General features: G+C 43.1%; 2 protein-coding genes across 3 annotated transcripts; both read left to right on the top strand.

Moving 5' to 3' along the window:
* The first annotated feature begins 909 nt into the window (after positions 1 to 909).
* wdr81 (WD repeat domain 81) lies at positions 910 to 10,273 on the top strand. The gene is made up of 12 exons (XM_072464346.1): positions 910 to 957; positions 1,422 to 1,888; positions 2,470 to 5,882; positions 5,976 to 6,083; positions 6,166 to 6,365; positions 6,440 to 6,621; positions 6,726 to 6,891; positions 7,042 to 7,207; positions 7,285 to 8,061; positions 8,134 to 8,279; positions 8,372 to 8,554; positions 9,329 to 10,273. Exons 2-12 carry the CDS (start codon positions 1,527 to 1,529, stop codon positions 9,653 to 9,655), a joined length of 6,030 nt encoding a protein of 2,009 aa, XP_072320447.1. The 5' UTR covers positions 910 to 957; positions 1,422 to 1,526; the 3' UTR covers positions 9,656 to 10,273.
* Positions 10,274 to 10,980: 707 nt separating this feature from the next.
* On the top strand, positions 10,981 to 23,516 carry serpinf2b (serpin peptidase inhibitor, clade F (alpha-2 antiplasmin, pigment epithelium derived factor), member 2b). 2 transcript variants are annotated; one of them, XM_072464345.1, is made up of 9 exons: positions 10,981 to 11,122; positions 11,495 to 11,566; positions 11,672 to 11,740; positions 12,834 to 13,098; positions 13,166 to 13,309; positions 13,383 to 13,571; positions 13,646 to 13,788; positions 22,767 to 22,971; positions 23,044 to 23,516. In XM_072464345.1, exons 2-9 carry the CDS (start codon positions 11,507 to 11,509, stop codon positions 23,376 to 23,378), a joined length of 1,410 nt encoding a protein of 469 aa, XP_072320446.1. In that variant the 5' UTR covers positions 10,981 to 11,122; positions 11,495 to 11,506; the 3' UTR covers positions 23,379 to 23,516. The 2 variants fall into 2 exon arrangements, with proteins under 2 accessions (XP_072320446.1, XP_072320445.1); XM_072464344.1 differs by having other exon boundaries at positions 11,672 to 11,744; positions 12,838 to 13,098.
* The last annotated feature ends 825 nt before the right edge of the window (positions 23,517 to 24,341 follow it).

The following is a 24,341-nucleotide window of genomic DNA, read 5'->3' as shown; positions in this document are numbered from 1 at the left end:
AAGTCCCCCCCCCCTCTACACATTATGTATACATATTTTGTTATGCATTGTCTAGAGAGTAGGCTTACTGTTATTACTACAATTGTTAAGGCCTATACTATGGCTAATTCGTAACTTGGTCGGTCTTATTATTCAGTTTGTGCAAAAAAGAATATGTCCAGATCAACCAAAAGATTATATGAGCAGGAAAAATATATTTTAAGGTAGAACATTTTATTAGGCAGTGCTTTTGACAGTATGGAGGTCTAAAAAAAAAACTTGTTATATCAATCATAGATCTATGGTGTTATCAGGAACGTGTAGAACTGACCCGTACCCTCCCCAACTCTTCCAAATTATAATGCATACTAAATACATCTCCGTATAATAATTGTAACGTTTAAACATAGTAATGTACAAAATAAATAATTAATAGAAAATAAACATCATAAGCAAATAACATGCAGCCATAGATCTAGCGTCACAAGGACGACACCTGCTGGAGAGTTTTAGTACAACGCAAAGTAGATTACGCTGAAAGAAACAATGGAAACCCCTTTGAGGAATTAAAATGAAATACTATACATGATAAAAGCTGCTTATTAACAGTAGAAAGCTCCTCATTTAGTCCAGGCTCAACCATGGATCTATTATCTGAATGTATTATATTATCTGATCCAGGAGCAGTCGTCCAAGTCACATGACACGGGTGCGCTTGTCCACGTGACACGGGCGCGCTTGTCACGTGAGTTGTCATCGCTGAAAACATGGCTCTGTGAACCGCACAACAAAACACCGGAGTTGACTTTTATCTGACAAATGCTCTTCACGTGCGAAATGAAGCGCGTTTGTAGTATTATGCGCCGTGCTACGAAGTTATTAGGATTGAAATAAGATTGATGAAAAACTGTGATTTAAACTTGCCAGGCATTGTGTTAGCTCAGTGCTAAATTCGGCTTGCTACAAGTTTGACAAAAGGTAAGCCGCTCACAATACTCGTCTTATAAAGTTAGAGGGCGATACTTTTTGAAACGCAGTCTTTGTAAACTATCCAAATGATTATTGCAGTGTCCGTACTCATTTCCTATTTGATTTCCGTAGCGGCAGCTGCTTATGCTAACAGTGACACTTTTCCAACAAAACATAAGTGTGAGTTAATCGACCATTTCATATTGTTCATTTGGGAAGCACAGCCTATCCACCTACGCAGTTAGATTAGTTGATATGAGAGAAGCCGAATACAATGCAAGGGTGTTATTTCATTAGGAAAACGACAGTGAATACAAGTAGGAGGCAACAAGAGGAAAGCTGATCTTATCAAGTGCTCATTTATTTTAACAGAGATGTTCTGACCAAACCACTGCACTGCAAAACAAAGATCCCATGACAACTCAAAGCAATGTACTTAAATTTGTATTATTGATGTGTGTTTCTTGTCCTAGATTTGGAAGAGAGTATTCAGTGATTTGGAAGAGTGTGTCATCATCTGAAATGAAGTTGTGAATGAAATACGACTTGCAGCGTGCCTGTGACCTGCACCTGTCACTATGGATTGGCTTATAGATGGTGTGGGAAAAGACCTGGGCATTGACCAACATCAGCTGGGGCCTGGGCCTCGGCCTGCAGAACTCACAGCCCTCGTGCCTACGCGCTGGGTGATGGGGCTTAGGGAGAGAAGGGTCCTCCGTTGTCCCCGCTTTAATAGCAGCAATGAGACAGAAGTTGCCTCTTATCTTCACTGTTGTCATGCAAAGTTGCCTTCTGGGTGGACTCGGGTTTGCATTCAAGGCCTGCGGAAAAGCAGACTGGACTATAGATTGGCAAGAGATCCATGTTACAATCAAAATGAGCTCAACCCTCAAAATTCTTATGTCAAGACCATGCAATGTGTGTCCCAACATAATGTCAGGTAATGTCATTTCCCTAAATGTGGTAATATAGTTTACAGTGAACCCTCGTTTATCCCGGGGGTTACGTTCCAAAACAAACCCGCGATAGGCGAAATCCGCGAAGTAGAAACCTTTATTTTTTTACAGTTATTATACAATGAAATACTCCATAAAACATTGAAGCTCACGTGCGCCGCTCTCACCGGCCTCTCACGCGCGGCGCCGCTCTAACCGGCGTGTCCTGCAGCTCACGCGCGCGCTCTCACCGGCCTCGCAAACTTCAATTTGGCAAGCAGTTTTACGTACGTGTACATATTAATTCATAACGTTATTGACACACAGGTAGAGAAGACGCGGAGAGACTGTTTAGCCAATCAGAATGCAGAACACAATGCATGATGAAAATCCGCGAAGCAGCGAGACCGCGAAAAGTGAACCGCGTTATAGCGAGGGATCACTGTATTACGTTACCTTAAAATTATGCAGAGTCCTATGTTTATAGCTCTTTGGTAATACTTGTATAAGACGAAAATATGTATGTTCTCAATCTATTACAATATTTGGATTTAAATGTGTACTAATGGTTTACTTTATTTTTCAGAAACCTGTGGTATGAAGCGCATTGTAAACTTGTACAACCATATGCAGGAGCCTGCGAGCAGACCCATGTGGCAGCTGTTGATGCCATACGTAATGCACTGCATAAACTTTTCAATACCACATTTGTCACCTCTGACAATATGTCACCATCCACATCTCCAGCAAAAGAAAAGGACTTTATGTCATCGTCAGATGGGCTTTGCCCAAATATTCTTCCCGTAGAGTGTCTTTTTGAGACTGCTGATATGCTATATCTCATTCTACCTTACACTCAATATACTTTACAAGACATCGTGTCCTTCAGCCCAGCCAAGCTGGCAAACAGTCATGCAAAAGTGTTGTTCATTCTCTACCAGATACTAATAGCCTTACAGGCGTCCCATTTGGCTGGCTTGTCCTGTGGAGAGCTTTCTCTACAAGACATAGCAGTTGATGATCAGCTTTGTAGCAGACTCAAACTTAGCTTAGCTCACTATGAAAATCTAAGCACAGAAGAAAGTGAATCTGTTGTCACTGATCAACAAAATTCCACGCTGCTTTTGAGCAACACACATGTACAAAATAACAAAACACTTTGTAAAGATTGCTTTGGTGAGCTTAAAACTTTGGTTTTAGACTGGGTTCATGGGAAAGTTAGCAACTTTCGTTACTTGATGGAACTTAACCGGTTGGCCGGTAGACGTTACGGAGATCCTAATTACCACCCTGTACTTCCATGGGTGGTTGATTTTACAGTGCCATTTGGAAAATTCCGGGATCTTCGGAGATCAAAGTTTAGACTAAACAAGGGTGACAAGCAGCTGGACTTTACTTATGAGATGACCAAAGAGGCTTTGTCAATGGTGGGCAATGGAGTACGGGGTGGGGTTGTAGGAGGAGACCTTAGTGGCTTACTTGCATCTGGTATTGCTGGACCGTCTGACCATCTTCACTTTCCTCATCACATCTCAGACGTGCTTTCAGACATAACCTATTATGTCTACAAAGCTCGGCAAACACCCAAATCTGTGTTGTGCAGTCATGTGCGATCTCAGTGGGAGCCGAACGAGTATCCAGCAAGCATGGAACGAATGCAGAGCTGGACTCCTGATGAATGCATTCCAGAGTTTTACACAGATCCTTCTATTTTTCGATCAATCCACCCTGACATGCCAGATCTGGATGTCCCCTCTTGGTGCAAGTCTTATGAAGAATTTATTGAGGTTCACCGGCACCTTTTAGAAAGTAGAGAAGTGTCCCAGCATTTGCATCATTGGATAGATCTCACATTCGGTTATAAATTGTCAGGAAAAGAAGCTGTCAAGGCCAAGAATGTTTGCCTGCACCTTGTAGACAACCACACAAATCTGACAACTTATGGTGTTGTACAGTTATTTGACCAGTCTCACCCGCCTCGACTGTCCCCATCCCAATATGCCCCAGCAGAACCACCTTTTCTAGGCCCTGTCTCTCTAAATGTGCCTTCTTTTCCTCATTCTCACATTGGTTCAACAACAGACAGAATAGACGGACAGGTGCCAGAGACCACAGGGTGTGAGTCGTCTGGCTGGACTATGGTTGACAAAGAGGAAGAGCTGGAACAAGGAATGGAAGCCCTTGACTCATTAGCCTCTTCTGGCTCGACTGCGGCACTGACAAATGTTTGTACAACACCTGGAAAGTTAAGTGCAGACCATTCAGTTCCACCAGCATCTGATTTCCCTCCTAATTTAGGCCCAAACCTACGCAGCTCTATGGCAACTAAAGTGGGGCAAACTAACAAAAAGCATTGTGAGGGTGTTGGTCCCACAAATTTAGACGAAATTAAAATAACCCTTCCTGAAGGTTTCAAGCCTTTGCAACCTCTGGAGGAGCTGGAGAAATTGAACAATTTTTTAGTGAAATGTCTACATGCCAAAGTGCAGAATCCTCTAAATGGGGACATCACAGTGAGAGACACTCTGCCCTCTAATACACAGCTCTACCAGAGGGACATGCAGGCCCTTGGAGTTGTCATTGCTGAGTTGTTTTATTCCTCCAAACTCGGAGGGTTCAAACCAGACACTCCTCTTAGACAGCGATTTCAAGCCGTCATCAAGCTATGCTCAGCTAGTCTATGTGACGTGCCACTGCCACTGCATTATGCTCTTGAGACGCTGCTTCTTATTGAAAAGCATGCTAATGTTGAAAACAATACACTACCTGATTTTCCACAACCACTGCTTTTCCAATATGCTGCTGTTAGAGATGGTCTCCCACCCCCAAACCCCTGGCAGTTACTGAATTCTGTTACCAGCCCTTTTCCCTTTCCTCCATATTTTGCTGCTCTGCATAATTTCATTTTTTCCTATCATGCTAAAATGCAGCCTGTCTGTAATGTACAAGGAAGAGATGTAGTCTTTCATCTTTGGCAGCGACTTGAACTCTTGCTCAGTGAGAATATCACAGCTGAAGGTCTTGAGATTTTATTGCCATTTATTCTCACCTTAATGCTTGAAGAGTCCACAGCAGTTTATGCGGCATGGTACCTTTTTGAACCAATTTCAAAAGTACTAGGTCCCAGAAATGCAAATAAATATTTACTGAAGCCACTCATCAACATTTATGAGAACCCTCAGTGTCTGCGAGGACGATTCTATCTTTATACTGACTGTTTCATTCTGCAGTTGATTGTACGTCTTGGCCTTCAGGCGTTTCTGTCAAGCTTATTGCCTCACGTACTGCAGGTTCTTACTGGCTTTGAATGCTGCAACATGGGCTCTAGTGGAGACTCATCTAAAGCAGGTGCCACAGGAAATGTAGAAGAGGAAGAGGAGGACTTTGAGTCCTCGTCAGGCTCTGTTTCAGCCACTGTGGTAGGAGTGAGTGCAGCTGGTGGAGCCGTGGGTGACAGTGGGCTGGTGGACTACTCCTCTGGCATTAGTCTCAATGATCAAATGTTTCTGACTGAGGACTTTCAGAATGGCTTCTATGTAAGCAGTGGAGCAGGAAAACAACTCAACCAAAATGCTGTAGCCAAGGATCAAGATCCGGAATCTCTGAGTGTGGGCAAACTTAGTGACAAAAGTAGCACAAGTGAACCATCACTGGGTGATGTCGACTCAATGAGGGATCGAGCCAGTCTGAAATCTGCAGACAGTAGTCAAGACCTCAAACAGGCCAGTGAAGGTGAAGAGGGAGCAGAGATGGAGGAAGAGGAAGTGACCGAGACAAATAATGGTAGAGAAGAGCCAGACAAACCCCCTAATTCAACACTAGATCTAACTGTGTCTGAGAGTACAGAGGCCTCAGGAACCACAGTCATGACCCTGGAGGGTGACTTTGTGAACGGCATGGTACTGGATCAGAGAGAGAAAGGAATTGTGGAGGAGCAAGAAGATGCTGACCATGACCCATCTGAAAATTCAGAAGAGAGAGAGAGAAAAATTCTATTAGGTAAGTTGTAACGTCTAAATACACAAGCTAATTTAATGTCTAATTAATTAATTAGACTATTAATGACTATTGTGATATGTTTTTGATTTACAGATACCATCTGCAAAACAGTTCGATGGCTGTCTGCAAAGCTTGGACCAACGGTGACTTCACGCTACGTGTCTCGGAATCTACTGCGGTTACTTACTAACTGCTACATTGGCAAGTGAATGATTTACAAATTGGACTACCGTAATCAGCAACATTGTATAGACCATTTGAGTCAATGAAGTTATAATTACAGGGCTAAAAAACCACCAGTTTGTTACACCACCACATGTGGAATGCAAAACAGAGACTGTAGCAATGGGCAGTGTGTATGAGAGGAAACCTGTTGAAGGCGACCAGACGGCAGAGCCGGTGCTGGATTGTCTGATTTACATTGCACAACTATATGGAGAGCCGGTGCTCACGTATCAATACTTGCCTTATATAGGATACCTGGTAAGATGGTAACTTTGGAATTTATATTATAAGTTTCCTTTTGACTAATGGCATTATTCTGTTTGTATTTTCAGGTGTCTCCTCCTCCTTCTCAGCGTCTAAACACACGCAAAGAGGCCAGTTTACTTGGTGCTGTTGCACTTACACAGAAAATCATTGTGTTTCTCTCTGATACCACTTTAATGGACATGCTGATGAAAATTAACCAAGATGTTCTCCTGCCACTGCTGGATTTACTGACTACTCCCAAAATGGGGTAATTTAGCATAAAGCTCTTCAGCAAATACAATATTATTACACAAAGGTAGTGTCTGAAGAATGATTAATTGATTCGCTTTGTGTGACTGGTTCTATGTCCAGATTCCCCAGTGGGGTGCAGACTCGCACTGCTGTGTGTCTCAAAACTCTCAGCCTAATGGCTCTCATTTGTCTGCGCATTGGGAGAGAGATGGTCCAGCAACACATGGCTAACACTCTGCCAAGGTTCTTTGCAGTTTTTTCATTGCTGCATTCTTTGAAGCCCCAGGTACAGTATATACTTATTTCTATTAAAATATTCAAGAGCTTAAAAGGAAAGAATATACATTGTACAGTATTTCAGGAAAAATATTGTATAGATCATACTTTTTACAGCACATTTGATTGGAATTGTGTCTTCCTGTTTTATTTACTATAGCTGGACAGTGCCCCTCGGAGAATGGTAGGAGAGGTGCAGGTGGTGGATGTTTGTACCTCTGAAGATTCAAATGTCACATATGAAGTGGGGGTGCTGGAGGAACTACAGACTGTTTTTAATGCACAAATGGCCCATGCATCCTATATACCTTTCTACTGCCTCATAGGTATGTGTCTCGAAATTAACTACTAAAAATGTGTTTAAAACGCAACATCACACTTGTACCTTTGACTTCCTTCCTAGGTGACTCCGCCATTCGGAAGCTAGTTCCTAACCATGAACTGGTGTGGCAGATGTCTCAGTCTTACAGTCCTAGACAAGAGAAGCCAAATGTGACTTCCTCCAGAGTGGAGCCTGTTGCTCTGTCGTCTAGTTTTAGCAGACAAGTATCCAGTCCATTTCCTTCATCTTCAACTAACTTCCTCCCCACAGACTCTGAGTCAGGCACGTTTGGCAGCCACCTCATAGGTAACCGTATTCAGGTGTCTCAGGATGCAGATTTGGGTAGCACATCGAACTTGGCCTGCTCTTGGGGACACTCTAGTAATACTGGCCCGATTGTTAACGCTTCCTCCACTTTCACAACTGCAGCCACTAATTCCTTTTCCATTCCGTGGGTCACTGGGCACACCTCTGAGGATAGTATTTTGAAGCAGGAGCTCCCGCGTACAGGCCGCTCTCTTCAGGGGAACTGGCTGGCTTATTGGCAGTATGAGATTGGTCTTAACCAGCAGGATCATTTTCACTTTCACCAGATCCGATTACAAAGCTTCCTTGGTCATTCAGGCACAGCTAAATGTATAGCACCACTTGCAGGGGAGGATTACTTCCTTTCAGGTAGTAAGGACAAGACAGTGAAGTTGTGGCCTCTCTATAATCACGGCGACGGCACACAAGAGGTGGAACCCAGACTGACCTACTCGGAACATCGCAAGTCCGTGTTTTATGTTGGGCAGCTGGACTGTTCCCAGGAGGTGGTGAGTTGTGATGGCACAGTGCACCTGTGGGACCAGTACACAGGTAAAGTGTGAAAATGATCAAACAAGTCATAAATATGCTTTTGGTTCTCTACTAATTTAAGTGTTTTAATAGGAAAACTTATTCGCTCCTATGAAGCCGCGGATAGTAAAAACCCAATTACATCCGTCACCACAATGCCTGCTCCTCATTCCAGTGTAGTGTTGGGCTGCGCAGATTCTGTTCTTCGTTTCATTGATCCTCGCAAACCAGGGCTACAGGTATACTATTTTTTTTTTTTTAAACTCTGCTGCCCTATACAAAATGTCACCCGTAACTAAGATCATGTGACACTGAGTACATTTGTCCACAGCATGAGTTCCGTTTGGCTTACAACAATGTGAGTGCCGGTCTCATCCGCTACTTGGCTGCGAGTCCTGCAGGGCGCACTGTCGCAGCAGGTTTCTCATCTGGCTTTATTGTTCTGCTTGATGCACGTACGGGACTGGTTCTGAAGGGCTGGCCTGCTCAGGAAGGCGATATACTGCAAATGAAGGTATATAAGCATGCTGTGTACAAACATAATTGTCTTGGTTTTTTTTTTCTACAAGGAAACCTCTACAATTGATGGATTCAGACCTGATAATAAGTGTTTTTCTAGCAAAGTTAATTAGAAAGCAGCCAATCAGGGCTTACAGACACTGTTCCTGCTTGTAGATTAGTGTTATTGTGTTGAAATAGATATGATGTGTTTTCTTGCTGCATTCAGTCTGTGTTTACACAGTATGTGGGTTGGGAACATGTGAAATCCCACTTCTAACTCTGTGATTCTATTACATCACTCTAGTCCAGGTTGTAAGTGAACTCTCTTTATAAAATACACATGGGTTGGAGGGTTTGCTCTTCACCGTTATGAGTAGACTTGGTAGAATGCTTTATCTTTTGCCTGATTATAACAGTGCTTCATTTAGAAAACTCTTCGTTACAGGTAGGTAGGTAGTACAAATACTGGAAAAGGTTGAAGTATGCACAGATTTCCTGTCAACACAGCAAGGATGAGCGAACTTTATTTAACCTTAAATTAGGTCAAGGACGGTATCTCTAGTTTTAACGGCACTGGTTTAGGCAAACACGGACGCAAGTTGCACATTCAAAAGTGAACAGTGTTTCTACTAGCACACAAAGTGGCAGAATATTTCTTCACTTATTACTAAAATAAAGAAACATTAATGCTTATCTTAAATAATAAAGACATGTATAAATAAAAGCATTACATTTAATTGACAGGTTGTGCATGGCTATAAAATAAACATTATTTTTCACTTTTCAGGCAGGAGAAGGAAACCTGATCATCAGCTCGTCTACAGACTACACACTCACTGTGTGGAAAGATTTGGAAAACAAGCCTCTTCGGCAGTACAAATTGCAGTCTGATCACATTCATGCATTTGATATTTATGGGTCGGAAATTGTAACGGGAACCGTATCTAATAAAATAGGGGTGTACTCTATGGCAGACATCTCACTGAGCCCTATTAGCAGTACAAAGTTAAGCTCAGAGAACTTCCGTGGCACCCTGACCAGCCTGGCTGTTCTACCCACAAAGAGGCTTCTGCTGCTGGGCTCTGAGAATGGAGCTATCCGGCTCTTAGCATAGAAACACCCTTTCACTTTCTGCCCGCTCACTTAAAATGTATTGTGTGTTTGAGGAAGACAAAACAACTTAGTAACATTACAGTTACATTACTGTTGACAGTCATCACCACTATTAAGTTAAATTGTAGACATACTTCTATCCGGCATAGAAAACCCATCTTTTAATGCTTCTAAATGATATGAATTGTATAATGGTAGACTACATTCTTTTGCTGTAAAAGAATGGATCAGAAAACATGCTCAGGAAAGTGGAGCCAATCTTGGTTCTTTTGTAGTGTTTACACTTTCCAAATAGATGCATCCTACACCAAATAGACATCAGTTTTGGTGTTGATTTCTCTTGACATTCTGTAAAAGCACTGATTAAACTATGCAGTATTTGTAAAACAAATTAACCTTGTAACCTTGTATTTAATGTGATTTATTTCTATTTTTTTATAGTTTGAAAAACCTTGTCACACTTTCAACAGTGCATTCCTGGGGCTTAAAAGCTTCTTGCAGGTAAACATCAAATATTGATGAGAGTTACAGATGCACAGTTGTTTTCTATTGCACAAGTATTGTTTTTATGTTGTCTTTTTTAAATGAATGTTTTACTTATTAATAAATTACTTGAATATAACTAATTACAGAGCTGTGGCTCAGTGATTTTCGCATTTAGTTAGTAGCAGCTATATAACAAGTTGATTTATTTACACTTGCTTCTAAATGAAATAACATAGTATTTGTACTACATCATGTGAACAAAAAAAAAATGTGAACAAAAACAAATCTTTGTAAAGTCTTGGTTATACAGTAATATTTTCTATTTAGACCAATTTTGGCTTCAGCCTAAATTAAAATCAATCAAAACAAGTAAAATGTATATGTTTGAATGAAAAATAAAAGTTTTTCTCTGGCTGTTCCCGTTGTCCTATGTGTTCGATACATCACGTTTCATGCTTTCTGTTTTGGGCTTTTTAACGGTTGCAGTTGTGGTTGTGTTTGCTCACAGGTTTGTCAGTTTCATGTGACGCAGACAAGGTAATTCAGTATTTAGTCATAGTATTTTTGAGGCATTTGCAGTAATTATCTTATGGGATTTGTATTTCATAATTGTGCAATTTACTATAGATGTCAGTATTCATTAAACTTTTTTTCTCTACATTAGGACTTGTATAATTGTCCTTGCACTTTACAAAATGTCTGAAATCAAGCCTTTACAAACTAATATTTATTTATGTCATCATTGTGGCATCTGCCCACTCAGATGTGCTAAGCGTTGTCCACTTCCACAGTAACCACAGAGGAGACTCGGTAGAAGCGTTTACAAACAAATGGGAGCTTAAACGTGGCCCGATCAATGGAAGTTGATATTTAACTGTCTGCTGAGCAAGTGCCAATCTTTTACTCTCAGGAATTGTTCCATACGTACGCAGTGGGTCCTTTTTTGGATACAACTGTGGATATTTTTCCAATTTTATTCAAGGTAAGATGAAATAGATTGACTGATTTACAGTTTATAATGCATTTCCTTTTTCTTAAATGGGAGGCTGAAGATCAAATTGGAAAGGCATTACCAAAGACTAGAAGAGCAATGACAATCATATTAAAGCCATTCATCTAAAATCTTTTTCAATACATTTTATTTACTACTGTTACTAATGTAGTTCTACTAATTAAAGTTTAGCATTAATCAGTGACATGTATTTATGATACTGGTCTGTCTCAAGAGTAAAAATGATCAAAAGATAACGTGTATAAATTGAGACAAAAATATAATTAGTGGCGGGAACTTGAATTTGGAAACTCTTACTTCATGGTACAAACCCACAGTGATCCTTTTTGTCTTATGTTTTAGAACTATATTTGTATGGACATGGACCCTCGCCTGACACTCCTGTTATTCTTCATTTGCAGCATAGGAGCCATTGTAAGACCCATATATTCTTTTCTTTTATGTCATTTTCACACTATTGTACAATTTTGTATCTTGAGAGCAGTGGTCATTATCTTGTGCAATCCTCAAATATTGCAGAATGCTGAGGTGTCAGAAAAGGAATCAATATCCACAGTGGCCTCCATGATACCGAGTCCCAGCACAGAGGTAAGTGATAAGAAATAAAAAAAAAAGATTTGTCGGCCCTTGTTGGACCAATAGAATATATTTGGCTGAAATAGACACAATGAAAAGAACACAACAAAAAGCATCAATCCACCATTCTGGGTCGAAGAATGAACTTGGGAGCAGGTCTAAAGTACAAAACCTGTCTGTATTTCAACCTTCATTTAAAAGCTCCATAAAAATAGAGGCATTAAATAAAAAAGCAGTTGCGCAGCATCAAAGTCTAGGCTGTACTTAAAGACATTAATGCAATATTGATAAGTAATAAAACAACATGATTTAATTGTGCATTAGCCAAGTTTTACATCTATTAACCTGCTGACTGCAACATTAAGGCTGAATCTGTTGAACTGAAAAGGTGATTTATTCATAACGGTTTTAAAGACATTGTGAACATGTAATTCCAAAGCAAATAGTTACTCTACTTAAACATAATTTCAGTAACTTTTAAGTTGTTCCTTGATGTAAAATACTTTGAGTGGTCAAAGGTAGTGGAAGAGCGCAACCAATAAGATAAGATAAGATAAGATAAGATAAGATAAGATAAGATAAACCTTTAATATCCACACAAGGGGAAATTTTGTTGTTACAACGCAGTAGAAACAGGAGGAAAGACAGATTATAGGAAGTTTCAAAAACACACTCTTAATAGAACTCTTATGAACAAAACAAAAAACTCTTATTAACAAAACTCCTCTCCTATCTTAATAGGGGATGGAGGGGGGGAAATAAAATAAAATAGATAATAAAAATACAGAATAAAGATAAAAATCAGATAATAATAATAAAATAATGATAATAGACTAAAATAAAAATAGAATAAAATAAAGTAAAAATAACTAGCACAAGACTAGGTAATACTATTACCAGGTAAGTAAACCGTATAAAAAACTAAATAGAACACTCTTATTTACAGGTATTGCACATGGTTGATTCAGTATTGCATAAGAATATGATGGTATGATGGTATTATACAATTATTATACAACCTGAAAACCAATAGATCTACCATTACTCTCACCCCCGAACACCTTTCTAAGCAATCTTTGACCACGTAACGCATTTCTGCTCTCAGGTAGTAGAAGGAGATAATGAAAATTCAGTTACTGCAGACGTGCCCGCCATTACAACAGTAACAAGCGGGCCCAGTGAAAACACGACAGAGGAGGTAGACGAAGATGGGTGTCTGTCTAAAAGTCCTTCATCGAGGAAGAAAATCGCAGCTGCCATTGAGAAGCTGGGCATGAAGCTTCTACTGAACCTGGAGACGACACCAGACCAACCAAATATAATCATCTCCCCACTGAGCATTGCATTGGGACTCTCTCAACTAGCCTTGGGTAAGTATAACTGTTGATATATCTACTATTGGCGTCCACTACTACTGTTGTTGTCATTGCAAAACAGGAGCGGTCAATGAGACGGAGGAACTTCTGATGCACCACCTCCACGATCACTCGCTCCCCTGCTACCACCAGGCCCTCCGCCATGTGTTAGCGCAGCTCAAAAACAATGACCTGCAGCTTGTCACGCGCATCTTCTTACGCAAAGGTTAGAGGAATAATGTGGTTATAAAAAGTAAATACTGTATAAATGCGCATTTTTAAATATTTTTTTGATTTAGGATTTGAGCCAAAGCAAGCATTTATTGACAAATCCCAGCAGTTTTATGACTCGGACGCAGCAATTGCGGAAAGTCTAGAGCAGATAAATGAGTGGGTCGACAAAGCCACAAATGGAAAGATGAATGATTTTCTCACCGCTTTACCTCCAAACATGCTTCTAATGCTCATCAATGCAATCCACTTTAAAGGTGGGACACGCTTATGGTATATGTAACAACTATACATGAAAATATTCACTCAAACTTTCCTTGGGTTTCTTCAGGACAATGGCAGGCCCAGTTTGACCCACGTTTCACTTCCAGAGGTGTCTTCTATCTAGATGAAAACAGCATGGTTGATGTTGAAGTTATGGAAGCGGCCAAACACCCCTTGAGTTTATTCATTGACAATGAACTAGAGGCCCAGGTAAATTACTTTATAAAATGGCTGCTTATTCAGCTAATTACATATTATTCATGTTAAATCTTTCTGTAGGTGTAAAATTACTAATAACAATAACTCACCAATAAAAAGTCGGCATAGCATTGATAATTATGTAATTAGTAATACATTTAGTAGCATTTGTCATATGATAATGCTTTGGAAAAAAATAATAAAAGTCACCAGCCACTTATCCAAATGATTTACGGTATCTAACTTTTTCAATTATTTTATTATTAGGCTGTGCAAAATAATATGCCTGTTTGCCGTAACCCGACCCGCTATGAAACTAGCCGACTGAAACAGAAATATCAGCATTTTGCAGAAAAACGTCGGTTGGCATCCAAGTGTTGCATTACCGCCAGACTTTATTCCTCAGACTTTGTCGTAGTTGTTGTTGTTGTTGTTTTATGGCGGTTGGCATCCGAGTGTTGCATTACCGCCAGACTTTATTCCTCAGACGTTTCGTAGTTGTTGTTGTTGTTGTTGTTTTATGGCGGTTGGCATCCAATTGTTGCATTACCGCCAGACTTCATTCCTCAGACTTTTCGTAGTCCTCAGACTGTCGTAGTCCGTAAAAGTACTCCTTCCATTGCTTTGGTGTTACAAAGCCCATGGTCATGATATGTCTTTGTGACCAGCTTTATTCAAGGGAGACTCTTCTTCATCTTCCTCTCGTCCTCAGACTCTGTCGTAGTCCGTAAAAGTACTCCTCCCATTGCTTTGGTGTTACAAAGCCCATGAGGTCATGATATGTCTTTGTGACTAGAATAGTTGTTGTGTCAGAGACCAACCGGCTTTATTCCAGGGAGACTCTTCTTCATCTTCCTCTCCCTCTTTGACGTTCGGTGCTTTGGAAGTACAAAGCCCATGAGGTCATGGGACGTCTTTGTTGTTTTACAAAGCCCATGAGGTCATGGGACGTCTTTGTCGTTTTATCCTTTAGAAGTCCTTCTTCCATCACTTTGGTGTTTCTAGGCCCATGAAGTCAAAGCGCGTTAGAACATCCTCTTGCTCCTCATCCTCGGCTCAGTCTCCAACACCCCCCACCTCTATAAACGTTTACCCAGCCCTGTGCTACATAAGTAAGCAACCACAGCCTGACACAAACCCTGTGACTGAATCGCCAGAACGTTCCGCAGATTGAACTCCCGCCCATCACTCCGAAACCACAAGGCCAACCCGGCCCCTTCTCCATCACAAGCCCCACAGCAAATCAGCACACGCTCGACAGTCTCCTCAGACTCTGTCGTAGTCCGTAAAAGTACTCCTTCCATTGCTTTGGTGTTACAAAGCCCATGAGGTCATGATATGTCTTTGTGACTAGAATAGTTTATAATGTTGTTGTTGTTGTTGTTGTTGTTGTTGTTGTTGTTGTTTTATGGTGGTTGGCATCCAATTGTTGCATTACCGCCAGACTTTATTGTTGTTGTTGTTGTTGTTGTTGTTGTGTTATGGCGGTTGGCATCCAATTGTTGCATTACCGCCAGACTTTATTCCTCAGACTTTTCGTAGTCCTCAGACTCTGTCGTAGTCCGTAAAAGAACTCCTTCCATTGCTTTGGTGTTACAAAGCCCATGAGGTCATGATATGTCTTTGTGACTAGAATAGTTGTTGTTGTTTCAGAGACCGACCGGCTTTATTCCAGGGAGACTCTTCTTCATCTTCCTCTCCTTCTTTGACGTTCGGTGCTTCCACCGTACAGCTTTATTCTTTAGGCTTCATTCTATAGGCTTTAATATTTCCACTGATGTCGCTGCTTGGTAGCCGTGCGTCTACGAGACTGGACGAGGACATGATATGTCTTTGTGACTAGAATAGTTGTTGTGTCAGAGACCAACCGGCTTTATTCCAGGGAGACTCTTCTTCATCTTCCTCTCCCTCTTTGACGTTAGGTGCTTTGGAAGTACAAAGCCCATGAGGTCATGGGACGTCTTTGTCGTTTTATCCTTTAGAAGTCCTTCTTCCATCACTTTGGTGTTTCTAGGCCCATGAAGTCAAAGCGCGTTAGAACATCCTCTTGCTCCTCATCCTCGGCTCAGTCTCCAACACCCCCCACCTCTATAAACGTTTACCTAGCCCTGTGCTACATAAGTAAGCAACCACAGCCTGACACAAACCCTGTGACTGAATCGCCAGAACGTTCCGCAGATTGAACTCCCCCCGCCCATTATTCCGAAACCACAAGGCCAACCCGGCCCTTTCTCTATCATAAGCCTCACAGCAAATCAGCACATGCTCGACAGTCTCCTCAGACTCTGTCGTAGTCCGTAAAAGTACTCCTTCCATTGCTTTGGTGTTACAAAGCCCATGAGGTCATGATATGTCTTTGTGACTAGAATAGTTTATAATACTTTATTCCAGGGAGACTCTTCTTCATCTTCCTCTCCCTCCCCGACGCTCGGTGCCTCCACCGCACAGCTTCACTCCCCAGGCCTCATTCTATAGGCTTCAATATTTCCACTGATGTCGCCGCCTGGCAGCCGTGCGTCCACGAGACTGGGCGAGGACAGGAGACCACCCCCACCCCCATCTCGCCACTCCGACCACTCCGACTCCCCAAAAGCAGACCCCCACCACTCCGACTCCCACCCAGCGCCTCCAGCCTGCTTTCCATATCTGCCCAATCAAGCTCCCCTGTTCCAAGGAATCTCCCTGCAGCTCCAGCAATGATCCTGATCCTTTCAGTTCCGCCCTGAGTCTGAGCAGCACAGCCCACAACATCCACCACAAAGAGCACAAAATCCCCTCTATCCACAACCAGGGCACTCTCATCAATTCTGGAACCTGCACACCCGGGACCTCCACTCCCGAAACCCCCACACCTCCCGGGTGCCACGCCGGCCCCTCTCACTTCACCCCGGCTGGGAGCAGCGCTGGCTCCTCTCTCCGTACCCACTCCAAACTCGTTACTTGAAACTTTCTTGACTGCATCTGCATAGGATATACCTTGAGAGACCTTTATTTTATGCACCTCAGCAGCTCTTTTGCTAAACCTGCATCCCCTGTAGGCAGAGCTATGTTCTTCCCAACAGTTACAGCACTTCAGTTTTGCTCCCACGTCACACTTCCCATACTCGTGATCTCCTGCACATTTACCACATCTTTGCCTCCCTCTACAGACCGCTGCAATATGCCCAAAGCGCTGGCACTTAAAGCAACGCAGGGGCGGTGGAACATATGGCCTAACGTCATGGCACATGAACCCAATGAACACCTTACTAGGCAGGCACCTCCCTTCAAGTGTTACCATTACCGACAAGCTGTCACATCTTACCCCAGACCGGGTCACCTTCAACCGCCTAGCGTCCACCACCGTAGCTCCAGTCAAATTCTCCTTAACTTCATCCACAGACGTCGCCGTAGGGACACCTACGATAACTCCTCTGACCGTGTTTCTTTCAGCATCAGACACAAGAATGCCCTTTCCACCCAGACGTTTAGTTCCAATCGCCTTCCGTTGCTGAGCCGCGTCCTTGCACACGACCAGCAGCGAGCCATCTCTAAGGACACACGCACTCTTGATCACTCCCACAGCTACAGTTAGGCTCTTTGACAATGCCACTGAATTCCACTCCTTAAAGGATGCACTATCCTGTGCAAGCTTTATGATCACCTTACAGTCTCTGCTCTCACCCCGGATATCAATAGCTTCAGCCTCATCCTGCTGCTCATTCCCAGAACCCTCGGACGAGCTAAGGGACTTTTTACGTTTCCGGGCACGTGCAGCCAGAAAAGGCTGCTCCTCCACGCCGTCCAGAACGTCTTCGACCACCGATCCACTCTCCTCCGCCATCTCCCGTCTCTCCAGACCAGAGACTAGCTCTTCTTCTTCTTCTTCTTCTTCTTCTTCTTCTTCTTCTTCTTCTTCTTCTTCTTCTTCTTCTTCTTCTTCTTCTTCTTCTTCTTCTTCTTCTTCTTCTTCTTCTTCTTCTTCTTCTTCTTCTTCTTCTTCTTCTTCTTCTTCTTCTTCCTCAGACTCTGTCGTAGTCCGTAAAAGTACTCCTTCCATTGCTTTGGTGTTACAAAGCCCATGAGGTCATGATATGTCTTTGTGACTAGAATAGTTGTTGTTGTTTCAGAGACCACCACAACAACAACAACAAGAGTCATGTGGTCGGCCTTTGGCAGGAATTTTGGAGCCACTGTGTTACTGGACGGCATCTCTATCACATACAGGGTAGTGTGGGTCCTTGCGGGTCTATGGGCAGGAACGCGTGGGAGGAAAGGGCCTTCGCCCGCATGAGGATTGGCCATACTGGACTCAATTGGTCACTGAGTAGGACAGGCAAACATCTGACCGGTCTGTGTGGTCACTGTCGGGTGCCAGAGACTGTCGAGCATGTGCTGTTGTTGTTGTTGTTGTTGTTGTTTTATGGCGGTTGACATCCGAGTGTTGCATTACCGCCAGACTTTATTCCTTAGACTTTGTCGTAGTCCAGTGCCTCGTAGTCCTCAGACTCTGTCGTAGTCCGTAAAAGTACTCCTTCCATTGCTTTGGTGTTACAAAGCCCATGAGGTCATGATATGTCTTTGTGACTAGAATAGTTGTTGTTGTTTCAGAGACCAACCGGCTTTATTCCAGGGAGACTCCTCTTCATCTTCCTCTCCCTCCCTGACGCTCGTTGCTTCCACCGTACAGCTTTATTCTTCAGGCTTCATTCTATAGGCTTTAATATGTCCACTGATGTCGCCGCTTGGTAGCCGTGCGTCTACGAGACTGGGCGAGGACAGGAGACCACCCCCACCCCCATCTCGTCACTCTGATCACTCTGACTCCCCACAAGCAGACCCCCATCACTCCGACTCCCATTTAGCACCTTTAGCCTGTTTTCCATATCTGCCCAATCAAGCTCCTTTGTTCCAAGGAATCTCCCTGCAGCTTTAGCAATGATCCTGATCCTTTCAGTTCTGCTTTGAGTCTGAGCAGCACAGTTTACAACATCCACCATAAAAAGTACAAAATCCTCTCTATCCACAACCAGGGTATTGTCATTAATTCTGGAACCTGCACACTTGGGACCTCCACTCTTGAAACCTTCACACTTCTTGGGAGCCACGCTGGCCTTTCTCATTTCGCCCTGGCTGGGAGCAGCGCTGGCTCCTCTCTCTGTATTTTCTCTAAACTCGTTACTTGAAACTTTCTTGACTGCATCTGCATAGGATATACCTTGAGAGACCTTTATTTTCTGCACCTCAGCAGCTCTTTTGCTAAACCTGCATCCCCGTAGGCAGAGCTATGTTCTTCCCCACAGTTACAGCACTTCAGTTTTGCACCCACGTCACACTTCCCATACTCATGATCTCCTGCACATTTACCACACCTTTGCCTCCCTCTACAGACCGCTGCAATATGCCCAAAGCGCTGGCACTTAAAGCAACGCAGGGGCGGCGGAACATATGGCCTGACGCTATAGCACATGTACCCAATGAACACCTTACTAGGCAGGCACCTCCCTTCAAGTGTTACCATTACCGACAAGCTGTCACATCTTACCCCAAACCGGGTCACCTTCAAGCGCCTAGCGTCCACCACCGTAACTCCCGTCAAATTCTCCTTAACTTCATCCACAGACGTCGCCGTAGGGACACCAACGATAACTCCTCTGACCGTGTTTCTTTCAGCATTAGACACAAGAATGTCCTTTCCACCCAGACGTTTAGTTCCAATCGCCTTCCGTTGCTGAGCCGCGTCCTTGCACACGACCAGCAGCGAGCCATCTCTAAGGACATTCGCACTCTTGATCACTCCCACAGCTACAGTTAGGCTCTTTGACAATGCCACTGAATTCCACTCCTTAAAGGATGCACTATCCTGTGCAAGCTTTATGATCACCTCACAGTCTCTGCTCTCACCCCGGACATCAATAGCTTCAGCCTCATCCTGCTGCTCATTCCCAGAACCCTCGGACGAGCTAAGGGACTTTTTACGTTTCCGGGCACGTGCAGGCAGAAAAGGCTGCTCCTCCACGCCGTCCAGAACGTCTTCCATCCCCGATCCACTCTCCTCCGCCATCTCCCGCCTCTCCAGACCGGGTGTTGAGCAAGGTCTCCAAGTGTTAGATTACTTTCATGTGCTGATTTGCTGTGAGGCTTATGATAGGGAAAGGGCCGGGTTGGCCTTGTGGTTTCGGAATAATGGGCGGGAGTTCAATCTGCGGAACGTTCTGGCGATCCAGTCACAGGGTTTGTGTCAGGCTGTGGTTGCTTACTTATGTAGCACAGGGCTGGGTAAACGTTTATAGAGGTGGGGGTGTTGGAGACTGAGCCGAGGATGAGGAGCAAGAGGATGTTCTAACGCGCTTGGGCTTCATGGGCTTAGAAACGCCAAAGTGATGGAAGAAGGACTTCTAAAGGATAAAACGACAAATACGTCCCATGACCTCATGGGCTTTGTAAAACAAAAAAGATGTCCCATGACCTCATGGGCTTTGTACTTCCAAAGCACCGAACGTCAAAGAGGGCGAGGAAGGTGAAGAAGAGTCTCCCTGGACTAAAGCCGAAACACCAAAGTGATGGAAGAAGGACTTCTAAAGGATAAAACGACAAAGACGTCCCATGATCTCATGGGCTTTGTACTTCCAAAGCACCGAACGTCAAAGAGGGAGAGGAAGATGAAGAAGAGTCTCCCTGGAATAAAGCCGGTCACAAAGACATATCATGACCTCATGGGCTTTGTAACACCAAAGCAATGGAAGGAGTACTTTTACGGACTATGACAGTCTGAGGACTACGAAAAGTCTGAGGAATAAAGTCTGGCGGTAATGCAACAATTGGATGCCAACCGCCATAAAACAACAACAACAACAACAACAACAACAACAACAAGATCTCATGACCTAAAGAATGAAGCTGTACGGTGGAAGCACCGAACGTCAAAGAAGGAGAGGAAGATGAAGAAGAGTCAGCCCTGGAATAAAGCCGGTCGGACTCTGGAAGATCTGAAACAACAACAACAACAACAACAGCAACAACAGTCTAAGGAATAAAGTCTGGCGGTAATGCAACACTCGGATGCCAACCGCCATAAAACAACAACAACAACAACAACAACAACCGGCTTTATTCCAGGGAGACTCTTCTTCATCTTCCTCTCCTTCTTTGACGTTCGGTGCTTCCACCGTACAGCTTTATTCTTTAGGCTTCATTCTATAGGCTTTAATATGTCCACTGATGTCGCTGCTTGGTAGCCGTGCGTCTACGAGACTGGGCGAGGACAGGAGACCACCCCCACCCCCATCTCGTCACTCTGATCACTCTGACTCCCCACAAGCAGACCCCCATCACTCCGACTCCCATTTAGCGCCTTTAGCCTGTTTTCTATATCTGCCCAATCAAGCTCCTTTGTTCCAAGGAATCTCCCTGCAGCTTTAGCAATGATCCTGATCCTTTCAGTTCTGCTTTGAGTCTGAGCAGCACAGTTTACAACATCCACCATAAAGAGTACAAAATCCTCTCTATCCACAACCAGGGTATTCTCATTAATTCTGGAACCTGCACACTTGGGACCTCCACTCTTGAAACCTTCACACTTCTTGGGAGCCACGCTGGCCTTTCTCATTTCGCCCTGGCTGGGAGCAGCGCTGGCTCCTCTCTCTGTATTTACTCTAAACTCGTTACTTGAAACTTTCTTGACCGCATCTGCATAGGATATACCTTGAGAGACCTTTATTTTCTGCACCTCAGCAGCTCTTTTGCTAAACCTGCATCCCCCGTAGGCAGAGCTATGTTCTTCCCCACAGTTACAGCACTTCAGTTTTGCTCCCACGTCACACTTCCCATACTCGTGATCTCCTGCACATTTACCACATCTTTGCTTCCCTCTACAGACCGCTGCAATATGCCCAAAGCGCTGGCACTTAAAGCAACGCAGGGGCGGCGGAACATATGGCCTGACGCTATAGCACATGTACCCAATGAACACCTTACTAGGCAGGCACCTCCCTTCAAGTGTTACCATTACCGACAAGCTGTCACATCTTACCCCAAACCGGGTCACCTTCAAACGCCTAGCGTCCACCACCTTAGCTCCAGTCAAATTCTCCTTAACTTCATCCACAGACGTCGCCGTAGGGACACCTACGATAACTCCTCTGACCGTGTTTCTTTCAGCATCAGACACAAGAATGCCCTTTCCACCCAGACGTTTAGTTCCAATCGCCTTCCGTTGCTGAGCCGCGTCCTTGCACACGACCAGCAGCGAGCCATCTCTAAGGACACTCGCACTCTTGATCACTCCCACAGCTACAGTTAGGCTCTTTGACAATGCCACTGAATTCCACTCCTTAAAGGATACACTATCCTGTGCAAGCTTTATGATCACCTTACAGTCTATTTTCAATTTCACCGACTCGCCAATCAGTCTTGTTTGTCTTTGTCTTTCACCTCAAAGGACTGATGACGCACCACGTGACACATTCGCGTCTTCATTTCAGTTCTCCACATGCGTCAGTATCTAAGAGAGCGGGCAAACAGGAACGTCCTAATGCCTTTATTCAGGCTGTCTCTCCGTGTTGGCGCCACTGATATCTCCATGGTAATGTCACCCTCTGTCAGAGTGTGAAATTTGCAAATGCATTCTGGGATTGAAACACGCCCAGCAGCATCATCACAACAAACATGGCGGCGCCCGTGTCCCCCGCATGTTCCCCCGCTCGCCTTCGCTACCAAAATAAAGGATAGCGGCGTACAAAAGGTCGATTTAAATATCTTAAAATCGTGAGATTTAGTCTCCTGATCGGGTTGATAGAGACGTTTTCCGTCATTGACTGTTGAAGCCTGACCCCTGGTGGTCACTCCGACTCAAAAAATTACAACATTTTGATCTTTTTTTTGCCTTCAAAGTAAAAAAAATAAGAATTTGCCTACCGTCCGACCCACTTAAAAAATGTTGACTCGGGTTACAGCAAACAGACAATTTATTTGGCGTAGCCTTATCATCATTTTTTTTAATACATCTGCAGGTTGCAAGGTTTCCGTTTCTAAACTCTATGAGCTTGCTTGTGGTCATGCCTGTGTCTGGTCAAGTCAACATATCTTCTTTGGCTACAAAATTTCGCCTATCCAACATCTATGAGCGCTTGCCTCGCGAGAAAGCCGTACAGGTGAAGATCCCCAAATTCAAGCTTGAGTACAGCCAGGAACTACAGGAAGTCTTGATTAAACTGGGTGAGTGTTTAAATAAATATTCAAAGTTAGAGTGATTGAAATCAATGGTATTATGTTATGTTTTGTTAAAAGGTTTAGGAGATGTGTTTGGAAGTCCCAATCTGGCTGACATATCTGATGGCCCCCTGCTAGTGTCCAGTGTCCTACACAAGTCCGTTATAGAGATAAATGAGGAAGGTGCCGAGGCGGCCGCTGCATCCACTGTGGTCATCTCCCGGGCATCCAACCCTGTGTTTCACCTGACTCAGCCTTTCTTCATTGCTCTTGTGAGCGATGCTCTTCAACTTCCAGTCTTCATGGGTGTGATCAACAACCCCAGTCCCGGAGCTCCAATCATCCAAAGAGCAGATCCTGGAGACAAGTTAGGTGACAAGAATGACCTGGCATTAGGAGGACCACCTAAATAAATACAAAACTTCTATTTATCCATACCAAGACTTTACTAACCGGACAGATTAAACATTTATACACTTCTTTTTGTGATTATATGAGCCAGGTATGCTCAATGTTCAGTTATTGTGTCTTCTAATAAAAGTCACAGTCAAGTAATCTGTTTACTGTAGCCAAATCTGTATTGTTTTCTGCTTTGGTAAAGTAGCCTATACAAACTATAGCCCCCCAAATTATATTTTATTTAATACAAATTTAGGAGTAAAATGTCTTATTGCATAAACTGATAAAACTGTATGTTTATGGTAATACTGCCAAGTACGGTCTCATTTTTTTATTTTATTTTTATTTTTTTATTTTGCACACATTTTTTGTTAAGCTTATTTTTAGTGTGGGGGCAAAAATTAGACTACCAAAGTCTCCTTTATTGATGGAAAACATTGCTTATGCCATGTCAAATTAAATTACACATTGTCATTGCATGATTTAAAAGTAAATATGTAACAAATGACTCGTGTGATGTGATTACTCATCATATGTACAGTGGTTCCCAACCCTAACTTGCAAATCAATCAGTTTGACAATAATTTTGTTTTATTTTAAGTCAATTTCCCTTTATTATAGTCTCAACAACAGCAATACATGATGATGATGATGATGATGATGATGATGATAATGATGATGATGATGATACAGGCTCAGGACTTGCTCTGTTGAACACCAGGACAAGTTCGCCCCCTATGGGTGAACGCATTAATAACAACAGTGTAATAACGTACGGTAAGTACATTCACTTCATATGAGGAGCAGAATACAGTCTATAAATAATACAATAAAATACTATATATCAATGTATCACAGTACACTACCCCCTCTGTATGACACTTCGTTATCGTAATCTCATAGTTAATAATCATCTCCACATTTGCCTGCCCTTTGCTTTGTTTGCGTGAAGGCATCGCTGTATGCTATGATTGGTC

Source organism: Eucyclogobius newberryi, unplaced genomic scaffold (genome assembly GCF_026437365.1).
Source record: "Eucyclogobius newberryi isolate DKJ021-1_F unplaced genomic scaffold, fEucNew1.0.hap1 SCAF_10, whole genome shotgun sequence".
NCBI classification, from domain to species: domain Eukaryota; kingdom Metazoa; phylum Chordata; class Actinopteri; order Gobiiformes; family Gobiidae; genus Eucyclogobius; species Eucyclogobius newberryi.
Note: the sequence above shows the minus strand (reverse complement) of the source record. Positions and strands in the feature narration are given on the sequence as shown.